The 12,244-nt window shown below is 44.8% G+C and overlaps 1 protein-coding gene across 1 annotated transcript in view; it reads right to left on the bottom strand.

Moving 5' to 3' along the window:
* rab15 (RAB15, member RAS oncogene family) overlaps nt 1–9,600 on the bottom strand; it is a 348,654-nt gene extending 339,054 nt beyond the window's left edge. The window contains exon 1 of the mRNA XM_086003565.1: nt 8,788–9,600. Within this exon, the coding sequence (XP_085859691.1) occupies nt 8,788–8,911 (124 nt within the window). The 5' untranslated portion in view covers nt 8,912–9,600. The remainder of the gene's footprint in view (nt 1–8,787) is intronic.
* Between the last annotated feature and the right edge of the window lie 2,644 nt (nt 9,601–12,244).

The following is a 12,244-nucleotide window of genomic DNA, read 5'->3' as shown; positions in this document are numbered from 1 at the left end:
CTGGCTTCCTCTTCCTCCTCGCCTGCAGCTTCACTCCCACTGGCAGCTTGAGGGCCCGTCTCCTCAGCTGGTGAATCACCATCTGAAAGCAGCGAGGTACAAGAGTGGCTTTAGCGTGAGGACAGGGGAGCAGTAAGGGAGGAATGAGTGCAGCAATTTAGTAAGTTGAACTGAAAGTGTCAAAGGCTGGTGTTGTGAGGGACAAGTAGAATGAGAGAGGAGAAAAAGGTGATGACCTTACCATTGCTGTCCAGAACGGGTTCGGCCTCTCCAGGGGCAACAGGACTGCTCACCTGGCTTGCCACAATCCTGTGGACACGCGCCTCAGGATCGCTGAGGGGTTGCAGCTGAGGCCGCCCTCCACCGGTCCGTTGCTGCTGTCTCCTATTATGAGATAGCTTGGCCTGCAAGAAAAAGGACGGCGTCTGAGTAAATATACAGCCATGGTCTTGCCTGATGTGCCTCCCATAATTGAACAGCCATTAATGTATGCAGCCATGGTCTTGCCTGATGTGCCTCCCATAGTTGAATAGCCCTTACTGTATGCAGCCATGGTCTTGCCTGATGTGTCTCCCATAGTTGAATAGCCCTTACTGTATGCAGCCATGGTCTTGCCTGATGTGCCTCCCATAGGTGAATAGCCCTTACTGTATGCAAAGTGTGGAATGTACGTGTGTGTTTCATGAGAGGGCCATAGGTGTTGGATGAGTGTTGGGCATTGGGGTTTTAAGACCCTCTGGCCATAGAGTGAAGTTGAGGGATGGAGAGGTATTGAAAAAAGCCACTCACCTTGACAACCTGAGTGAGGTCGTTGAACTTTTTGCGACATTGAGTATGGGTCCTGGTCACCATGCTCCTGGAGAAGACGTGCTGAGCCACCTCCCTCCACACTCTTCTGTACTCGCACGGCAAAGGCCTCCTGCCACTCTCAGGATAGAGTATAGATCTTCTGCACCAACCAGAGCCTCCAAGGCCCGCTCGCTGAAGTGCTGAGCTCATTCTCTCACCCTCTCCATAGTCCTTGGCTGGAAGATTTAGGCACAGGTCTCTCCAGGCCAAGATTCAACTCTCCAATGAGCAGGGTGTGGCTGGAGAGCAAGATCGACCCTCCCCTTTAAGAACTGTCCGGCGCCAGTGTGTATGTGTTCCATCGCTAACTGACATCACCTGCGCTGCGCCCGCGCTCTGAGTTAGCGCCTCGCTCCTCGGCCTTTGCGCCTTAAGACAGGTGTACAGCGCCTGATTTAGCGCTCCAATCACCTCCAGGGGTGATAAAAGCCAAGTTTGCAGTTGGAGGCAATAATTAGCGCCAGGCACTAAACTTTGCGCCCGGCCGATAATCTCGCCCCAAAAGGGGCGATACTGAATTTCTCCCCCAAAGTGACTATATGCAGACTTGGAGGGGAAAAACGAGGGAAAACAAAGAATCCATTTTCAGAAAAGCACTAAAGATGCTACTACAAAATATCTTTGCACTATTTTTTGGAATGCATAAGTGGTGACTTTGATAAATTAAAAAATAACCAGTGCCAGCTGGAAAATGAACACCTTCTTCATTATCCAACTGAATGAATCTTGACTGTCAGCCAAACAACCTTTATTCCCCATCTCCACTATGTTTATAACAAGATAAGGGCTCATTGGGTTGCGGGTAATATAGTAGCATGGATAGAGGATTGGTTAACGGACAGAAAACAGAGAGCAGGGATAAACGGGTCATTTTCTGGTTGGCAGGCTCTTACTAGTGGGGTGCCACAAGGATCAGTGCTTGGGGCCTCAGCTATTTACAATCTATATTAATGACTTAGATGAAGGGACCGAGTGTAATGCATCCAAGTTTGCTGACGATACAAAGCTAGGTGGGAAAGTAAGCTGTGAGGAGTAAAAGGGGCTGGATTTTGCCAATGGGGAGCTTTTGGAGGCGGGACTCCCACTTGTCGGGTTTCAGTCCTGCCTCCATCGACTTCTGGCCAACCCACGCTATTTTCCCTTGATTGACCTTATTAAGCCCGCCCAGCGGGTTTAGCAGGCCAATTAAGGGAAAGCTGGTAACAGAGAACATCAACATATGACGTTTCATCTGTCAAAAGTTTTTGACAGGTGAATTGTTATTGTTTGACAGCTCTGTGAAGCTGTCAAACGCTGACATTCTCTGTAGTTTGATGAGTTCTTGTATTCAAGACTCATCAAACCACTTTATTTAGCAGAAATTAGATGGTTGCTGCATTGGAGAATGCAACGGCCATCTGTCATCTCTGCCGCGGAGGTGCGAGACTCTCTGCATCCCCAACTCTTGAAGCCTGCAGGAAGAAACAAAGGTAAGTAAACTTTTACTAACGCTTTCCACTTACCTCAGATACTCACCTCTCCACACTTGCACCTATCACTTACCTCCACAGCGCACTTTTGCACCCCTATGAACCCCGCAGACCCACTACTCGCCTCGGTGACCCTGGCGGGTTTCAGAGCCTTCGGGAAGCCCGCACTTGTGTGGGTAAAATGGGGATAATCCTCTTATCTGCCTGTTCACTACCTGTTAACAGGCAGATAAGTGGCACTAATCCCCTTCCCGCCTCCAAGGAGACAGGACGCGGCGTGGGTCGGCTACCCGCCTCCTGGCAAGATGGCATGGAGGCAGGTTGGGGGCGGGTTGGGCACCCGCCCCCAGATTCAGCCATTTTCCTGGCAGTCCCACCTCCATACCTGCCTCCCCAGGGCTGGCAAGATTGTGCCCAAAGAGTCTGCAAAGGGATATAGACAGGTTAAGTGAGTGGGCAAGAAGGTGGCAGATGGAGTATAATGTGGGGAAATGTGTGGTCATTCACTTTGGTAGGAAGAATAGAAAAACAGAACTTTTTTTAAATGGTAAGAAACTATTAAATGTTGGTGTTCAGAAGGATTTGAGTGTCCTTGTAGACAAAACACAAAAAGTTAACTTGAAGGTACAGCAAGCAATTAGGAAGACAAGCAATTAGGTATGTTGGCCTTTATTGCAAGGGGGTTGGAGTACAAGAGTAAGGAAGTCTTGCTGCAATTGTACAGGGCCTTGGTGAGACCACACCTGGAGTACTGGCCACAGTTTTGGTCTCCATACTTAAGGAAAGATATACTTGCCGTAGAGCAGGTGCAACGAAGGTTCACTAGGTTGATTCCTGGGATGAGCGGGCTGCCCTATGATGAGAGATTGTGTAGAATGGGCCTATACTCTCTGGAGTTTAGAAGAATGAGAGGTGATCTCATTGAAACATATAAGATTTTGAGGGTGATTGACAGGGTAGATGCTGAGAGGTTGTTTCCCCTGGCTGGAGAGTTTAGAACTAGGGCGCATTGTCTCAAAATAAGGGGTCGGCCATTTAAGACTGAGATGAGGAGAAATTTGTTCACTCAGAGGGTTGTGAATCTTTGGAATTCTCTGCCCCAGAGAGCTGTGGATGCTCAGTCATTGTGTATATTCAAGGCTGAGATCAATAGATTTTTGGACTGAGGGAATCATGGGTTATGGAGTTGAGGTTGAAGACCAGCTGAATGGCAGCTAAGACTCAGGGGGCCTTATGGCCTACTGCTACTCCTCTTTCTTATATTCTTATGTGACTAATAAACAAAAGTGATCAAAGAATATGAGAAGAGCACCATTTTTTTTAAAAACCCACAGCTATGATTTTTCTCTTGCATTGCTGCAGCAGTGATTACTCTTTCATTCCTGGAGACTCCAGTTCATCCGGGGCCGTTTGCAACCCTAATTGGAATGCATTTAAAAAGGCAAATGCTTAACTAGAGTGCAATGTGATACCAGACAGCCAGCAATTCGAAGGATCAGAACTATATTAGAATAGCTTCCTGTAAATTCCAGAATGTGCTAAAAAAAATATGACCAAACATCTGTGAGCCTGAAATCCAGCACTCTTGGTAATCCAGTGGTGCAACATACTAGTTTGTTAAAGCAAAGCACTGTAAGATGTAACTGTATTCCAATGTGGTCAGGGAATGGCATGTGACACAATAAAACCTGATGTCAAAGGTTAAAGAAAAGGACTTAAAAAGTAGAGAAATTAGGAAAAGGAGACAACACTGGCTCTGAAAAATTTGTGTTTGATCCCAGCAAATCTACTGTGACCTCATGATTCTATATTAAGTAACGCTACAGGTTGAATGCTAAATCCAATGTACCTGAAGCACAGCTCTCAGCTACTTTTGATGACTGCAAAACAAAGCACATCCTTTGCTCTATTTCATTATTCAGTTGAAACACACCAATTTATAACACTGCAATAAAGTTTACTGGTAGATTTGGAAACAGGAATAATATCTCGCAGATGTATGATATTAGATAAGATTTGTAAGTGCTGAAAAACTTGGATGGTTTCCTAACACTAATTTGCAATTGCAATCAACACCACCAAAAATAGCTCAACTGCTCAGTGGTCACTTATTCATCGCAGTTTGTGAGACAATGTTATGCACAAAATGGCTACCGCACACAACCTACATAAAACAGTGACTGGACTTCAGAGTAATAATTATATGAGTAGTGTATTAGGGTGTTTCTGAGATGTGATAAGGGCACTACATAAATAGAAGTTCTTTGTTTCCCCACTGAGGACACTTGTGGTTTTGTGTACTGTTTTTTTTCATGTGTGAGCAGACTGGCTGACGAAACCCAATGGAGGGCCTGAAATTCAAGTTCTTCTCCCAGAGATTGCGGCGAGCTCACAGCTTGCTCACTGCTCATGCATATAGTTTAAAAGGCCAGCACTTGTGCTTCATATGAATCTGACAATGACCAAAATACAGGAAACACCAAAATCAGATTCAGCAATTTAACTGCAAAAATGGAAGGGTAAAAATAAGGGTCAATAAGGTTTTTCTTTTGGTTAGCCAGATGTTTGACATGTCAAGAACCTATCACCATGCTTAGATGCCGCCAAACTAGAAAACTAAGAAATTCATTCATATGAATGGTTTCCATGTGCCTCATATGGAGTTCCCACTCTCCTCCCAAAGGTGCACATCCTACCTATGGGAAAATGTAAGTGCAAATTAGCAAGAGCCAGGGTTTAGGGGGCAAAGAGTGCATGGTAGTACTAATGGAGCTTAGTAAGCTACAATGGAGCAGTTCATTAGCTTGGGCCAAAAATTGAAAAAAAAATGATGCTGGAAATCTGAAACAAATACAGAAAATGCTGGAAACATCCAGCTGGTCAGGCAGCATTTCCGGAGAGAACAGACAAGCTAACGTTTCAGGTACAGATCCCTCATCAGAACTAGAAAAAAAATTACAGATGAACAACCTTAATAAATGAGGAATGAAAACTGCACATGCATGTATGCACACATGCACACAAACAAGATAGCATAGTGGTTATGTTACTGGACTAGTAATCCAGAGGCCTGGACTAATGATTGGGAGACTGTGAGTTCAAATCCCACCACGGCAGCTGGGGAATTTAAATTCAGTAAATTAAATAAATCTGGAATAAAAAGCTCGTGTTAGTAATGGTGACCATGAAACTACCGGATTGTCGCAAAAACCCATCTGATTCACTAATGTCCTTATCTGGTCTGGCCTATGCGTGACTCCCACAGCAATGTGGTTGACTTTTAACTGCCCTCTGAAATGGCCCAACAGACCACTCAGTTGTACCAAATCACTACAAAGAAGTATAACAGCACTGTGGGAGTACCTTCACCACACGGACTGCAGCGGTTCAAGAAGGTGGCTCATCAACAGCTTCTTGAGGGCAGTTAGGGATGGACAATAAATGCTGGCCTTGCCAGAGACGCCCACATCCAGTGAATGAATAAAAAAAAGAGATGAAGCAAATCACCTTGTTGGACAACAACTTTGGGTGAATATAATGGATTGGAATGGGAAGGGTTAATCAGGGCAGTCGTAGGATTCCTTCAGCTGAACGGAAGTGATATGGTGAAGATTGCTAGTGTAGTACTGCCAATAATTTGTTTCTATTTAAAGGTTACTGAGTACATTATAGCTGTGAGTATAGCCAAGATAGTACTAAAATGCCCTTGTGGCAAGTGCTGAGGTTAGGAGGATTAGAAAAGTCTGAAAACCTGAAAATCACCAGCAGACTCCCAAGACAGGATATTTATAAGAAGTGGAAAGAATATGCTGGGTGTTAAGGTAGTTACCATTTGCTGGAGCTCAGTGCAAGGACACCAGAGTATTACTTCAGCAAAAGGAGCACTATCTTCCCAGACAAGTGTAATAAAGTTCATGTAAAGTTTTAGAAACAAGGGGGAGTTGCCGACAGTAAGGCTGTCACGTAGCCGGTATAAGAAAGTGTACAAAGGGAGAGGGTCTACACCTCGACTGGGTGCCACGGTGAATCCTCCACAGAAGACACCTTGGTTGGCGTAGTTCCCAGGACAGAGATAATCACTTTGTCCTCAGAGTGGAATGTCCTCTTAATCCTATTATCAATGCTGCTACTTTCCTGGTATACTTGAAGTCATTCGCAAATAAAATTTAAATTGATTTCAATATACATATATACGCAGTTGTGTCTAATTCGACAGGCCTGAACCCAAATTATATTTAGAGACACAGCACCTATCTGGCTAACAATCTGTATGTTTTTTTCTGCTCGTAGGCTGCTGGAGTCTGTCCCACTTTGCCAGCTTTTCACATGTTCTCTGCATCTTTTAATGTATTTCATTTCTCTTTTCTTTATCTTCCTATTGTCTCATGTTAATATTACTTCAACCATTTAACCATCTCCTGTTTTCCCTTTAAGTAGTTTATAGTTGTGTGTGTTCTCTCCACAAATGCTGACTGAATGCTGTCTGTTTCCAGCATTGTGTTTGAATCAGCAGAGAGCACTGGTAAACTTCCCACGGCTTGCTCTCACAGAAACACCCTATCCACTCACACACTGCCTTGCAGGGTTATCTGGAGCCAAGTGAAAATCCCACCCGCAATGACAGATCTACACCCCCAGAGGTACTGTTACTTGGCAATTCCTTTTTTTTTTGTTTCTCTCTTGAACTTATTTATTGAGTTAAAATGTACCCGCTATTAGCAGCAGCAGGAGAGAAGAAGGTTGGGGAGAAAAGGGCAAAGGATGGTAATGCATGGCCATAGAAACAGTTGTAATGGAGTGGACTCCAGTTAGGAGTTGCCAGTCCAAGTGCCACCTTGGATACTGATGATACCCAGCTCTACCTCTACACCACCTCTGTCGATCTATCCACTATTATCAGACTACTTCTCCAAAATCCAGTCTTGGACGAGCTTCAATTTGCTCCAGTTGAACATCAAGAAGACTGAAGCTATTGTCTTCAGTCCCACCACAAAATTTGATTCCATCCCCATCCCTGGCCATTGTCTTAGGCTGAATCAGACTATTCACAATCTCGTCATCCTATTCAACCCTGAGCTGAGCTCTGACCCCATATCCTCTCCATTACAAAGACAGCCTACGTCCACCTCCATAATGTTGTATGTCTCCGCTTCTACCTCAGCCCATTTGCTACTGAAACCCACATTCATGCATTTGGCCCATCCAAAGCTCTGCTGCCCATATCCTGTCCTGCACCAATCTTGCACAGTGATCAACACCGTCCTCGCCTCGCTGATCTGCATTGGCTCCCAGTCCCCTGATGACTGAGATTGAAAATTCTCATCCTTGTGTTTAAATTCTTTCATTGCCTTGTGCCACTCTATCTCTGTAACCTCCTCTAGTCCTACAACCCTCCAAACTCTTCATTCCTCCAACTTTGGTCTTTTGTGCTCTCCTGGCTCCCTTCACTCCTCCATTAGTAGCTGTGTCTTCTACCATCTACGCCCAATGCTCTGTAACTCCCTCCCTAAGCCCTTCTGACTTTCCAGAGGGTTAAGACCCTCTTTAGTATCCACCTCTTTGACCATGATTACCCCCACCCAATAGCTCCTCCTTTAGCTCTTTTGTGCTGTGTTCTCTCCATGTGCCATCCTGCCTTATTTATAATTCCATACTTTTCATCAGGCCTGCTGGATTTCAATGTGAAATGCACAGAGCCACTGATTCACTCCAGGTTGGTTTGTATAAGCTTTGAAATGTAGCCTATGATGGGAGAACCATTTGCAGTGGGTACACTCCTCTAGTGTAAATGTGCCCGGGTCCCATCATTGAGCCAGGCTATTTAACACTTCCTTTCAGTACTGTAGTCATTCCTGGTTCAAGTGAATCCTGGCACAAGGATTGACTTTGCTCCAATCATGACCTTGGAAGCCAGTTCGACCCCAATTACCTGAACCCCTTCATATGAATTTCGTGAAGGGTTGTTGGCACAATTCCTTACAATCTATTTTATCCACCGCCCCGCCCCAACCACACATAAATGCATTTCTTGCACACAACCTGCACCAATCCGGGGTTACGGCAAACAATTCAACTGTTCGCAAATTCGCGGAGCAGATTTCAGTTCAATGGGAATCTACCGCCGGTGCACTTCTGCTGTTTGTCTCGTGTTTAGAGCCAGCTACACAAATGGGTATACATTTTATGTTAAACTCGACAACTGACTCGGAGATCTCCCCTTGACTTTGAAATGCGGCAACTGCAAACTTCCAAAAGACTCCCCACTTCCACAAGTCGGAATACATTGCAAATCGACACGGCCAGCCCGTGCCCACCTGGGAGAGATCATCTGGTCGGAGAGAGGCTGCTCCAAGTCTTGCCAATACACAAACAAAACAGACAGGTTTAATAACCGAGTGTGTTGGCCAGCGCCTGACAGTGTTGCAACATAAAGCACACACCTTCCTCAATCTCTCTCTCTCTCTCTTACCTATAGTGGAAATGTGGGAAGCGTGGAATTCGTTGTCGGTGAACCGGCAGAGCAGGCAAGTCTTCCCCACCCCGGAGTCTCCGATCAGCAGCAGTCTGAATAACACATCGTACTGCTTGGCCATGGTGCGTCCTCGCGGGCTGCAGGCAAGCCGCTCACTTCAAACCGTGCAGCGAAAGCCCGATCGCCGCTCTTTTATTCCGCTCCAGTCCCATATCTGCCTCGGACAGGCAGGCTGATGATCGGTGGAGCTGCTTTTGTTGTTGTTGTTGTCCACCTTCCACCCGCTTTATTTATTTTTTTGGTTGGGGTGGGGGGGAAGTGGAGGATAATACAACTACTTTTTTTTATGATTTAGCAGGTGATCATCACATTGCTGCCGGCCGCCGCCTTCTCCTCCTCGGGGATACCTGCGCTGTGACTTGTGAGGAGACGGGGAGGCGAAGACGAGGAGTCTGTGTGTGCCTGTGAGAGAGTGAGGATGGGGGATGTGGGGAGGGAGGGAAGGCTCGGTGTCTGCATCCAGTGACGCGGCAGCAGGGACTCCACCTCACAGCAGCTGCAGCGCCGCCATCCATTACCAAAGGCTCCGCTTCCTTTCCCCCCTCTTTCTCCTTCAGCCTATTGTCCTACTTGTTCGGGCTTTTTCTTTGTGTTTGTTCTTCATTCGCTGATTTCTCGCTTTTGTCTTATTTTATTTGGCGTGCTCGTTTGATTTTTTGTTGTTGTTGCCCTCTTCCTTTCATTGACCTTTTCTCGCCTTATTTCTGCTCACTCTTTCCTCGCCTTAATCCTTTCCATTCTCCTCAAGGAATTGTTTTTAAATTCTTGTGTTAAACAGAAGAATGACCGCTACTTGTGTAAACTGGAGGTTTTTTCCAGAGTCTTTTTTCACACAAAAAAAAGCAAGACGGATGCGTGTCCGAAGTCAGTGCTTTCTGCCTTCCTGACCAGGAACAAAATAACGTAAATTATTGTTATCAGAACTTATCTCGTTGCAAGTACAGTTAATGGCCTTGAAGAGCACATCTTGCTTAATTAGCTATGTAGAAAGCTTATTAAACAGCAATAACCTGACCTGATGCGGATTGTTACATTATAGCAGAAGCAGGGAGAGGACTAAAACATTCTCTACTGTGATGGAAGAAAACAAATTTATGGGGGAGGGGGAATTTACATCCTGTTAAGTAGCTGTTTTGTATTTTAGTTGCGATCATTCTTGTTTTGCAATGTCCGATTTGACATGAGAACGGAATCCAATGGTTCCCTGAGACACAATGTGAGTGAGGAGATTGTGATTCTGAACAAAACCCTCCTTGTTAGCTTCAAACTATCCAATGGCACCGTGGGATTTTTTTTTGTTTCTATTTGATTGGCTAGTTTGGCGGTGCAAATTTAATCAAGTGATCACATTTTCACCAACTTGTCACCAGGTTATTAAACAGTGTTATTTTGTCCAGAACTATGACAGGGAAAGTGCTTGACTGTAGTCCACATTACTGGAGCAGTGGTTTTATGCTGGGGGGGGGGGGAGGAGCATCAGGGGCCATTCCGGTGGGAGGGGGTTCGTCACATTCTCATGGAACACGATTAGTTGCCGTTTCGGGTTTTTTTTTGGTGTGGAGATTTTGGGGGGGGGCGGTGGGAAGAGCAGGAGGGCTATAACCCACGCCAAGGAACTCTGCTTTAGGGGAAATTAATGCTGAAGATCCTCCGGTCCAGTATTCAAATTCAAATTCAAATCGCTTTATTGGCATGATAAGGTACATCTTATGTTGCCAAAGCATCAAAATACATTTATGGTTGAACACATAAACGCAGTTCTATTCATACAGTGTATAAACAGGTATACCCCTGAGTGTATAAATATACATTCGCATTGTTTATATATACTCTTTTCTTAGTTTACTGGTTGTCCCTCTGTTCATGGCAAGCTGTAACATAGTGTGCCGCCAGTGTTACACAGCTTCTCTCCTCCCCCAGTAGGAATGGGAGTTTTTGGTTGTCATTCAGATTTCAGGAACGGTCACTTGTGGGGGGGTTTTTTCACTTGACGAACAAGAAAGTTAAATCCCATTGACTTATCACTCTGGTCACCTGACCTATGTATACTTACATATTTAAATTAGAACATTTTTTTGAAATTTTCAGTAAATAATTAATAGTTTAGGAAGGAGGGCACTGGTATTGATAGCTGTTGTGTGTGAGTATTGTCCAGCGCCTGTCAAGTGATGCTATCCATTGCTTGTGTTGCCTGTTTAATCTTGTCCTATGCCTCTGTTGCCTAGTAATGTAATATCCAATATGTGTGTTGATTGGTAATTTGACAGAGTACAGTTACCTCGTTTTTAGAAAGAATTTGAGAAAGGTAGCTGGAAAGCCAAAGCCCATAGTGCAGGGCAGCATGAAGATTGAAAAGAGAAGGCCAGATAAACCGTAGTTGGGTTTTAAAAGCCAAGGAGGAAGAAAAGGCTGAGAATTTAATGTCTTGCAGCATATGCGTTCACTGGTAATTTGCTGCTGTCCATCCCTTCAGCCCAGGAGCAATTCATGATTCATCCAAATTCAGCTTCCAGTTGTAAGTATCAACACAATTTGGGCCCCTCAAAATAACAGAGAATTTTGGTATGCCTTGATAATATGCTTTTAAATTGCTTTCCTGGTAATTTATGACTGAACGGTCACTTTACATGTTTAAAGTTCATGTTAAGTATAGCAATTAAAGATACAGCAAAATATGATGGCTGTTTGCTGCTTGCCTAATGCAAAGGAATGCTGTCGGTCTTGATAGTACCTCTCGCATGCTTAACAATCTGGGATACAGGACATTTTTTTTATCCGGCACCGATGTGGTGCCGGTTCATCAAAAATTCCAGATAACCGAGAGCTATAGTTAAAAAATACGGAGAGCTGAGCAATAGGTGCAGAACAATGGCCACAAGTTCCAAGCGTCTCTGTAGCTTAGCAACAGCTGCAGCCACACCCTTGCACAGCAACAGATCGAGGAAGGCAAGTAATAAAACTTACCTGAACCTACTCCTGAATTTTGCCGGTTAACCGAGATTTCCGGTTATTTAGGTGCCGGTAAATCGAGAGTTTCCTGTAGTTCCTTTGTTCAGGTGTTGTGTGACATAATTTTCCCCCCAGTCTTTGTTTTATTTTCAGTTGGAAGGGAAAGGTGCAAGTGTGTGGCAATTTAGGATTGATTCCTGAACTTTCACTGTACTAGATAACACCACCATTTCATTTCCATCAGGACATCCATGAAAAATAACCATTGCGGTTGCAGCATGCTACGATGGGCTTACATTATTCAGAGCTCAACAACAGCCTGGCAAACTGCTTTCCATCATGCTTTACTACAAAGTGGAAAGATATAGGCCAATGGCCACTCTTCAGCATTCAGCCAGTTCTTGATCATGAAAGAGATGACAAGCTGATATTAGGCATTCCCCCA

Source organism: Somniosus microcephalus, chromosome 12 (assembly GCF_052327205.1).
Source record: "Somniosus microcephalus isolate GS21.2 chromosome 12, FLI_Smic_1.0, whole genome shotgun sequence".
In the NCBI taxonomy this organism is placed as follows: domain Eukaryota; kingdom Metazoa; phylum Chordata; class Chondrichthyes; order Squaliformes; family Somniosidae; genus Somniosus; species Somniosus microcephalus.
The sequence above is the reverse complement of the archived record's forward strand: the minus strand, read 5'-3'. Positions and strand labels throughout refer to the sequence as shown.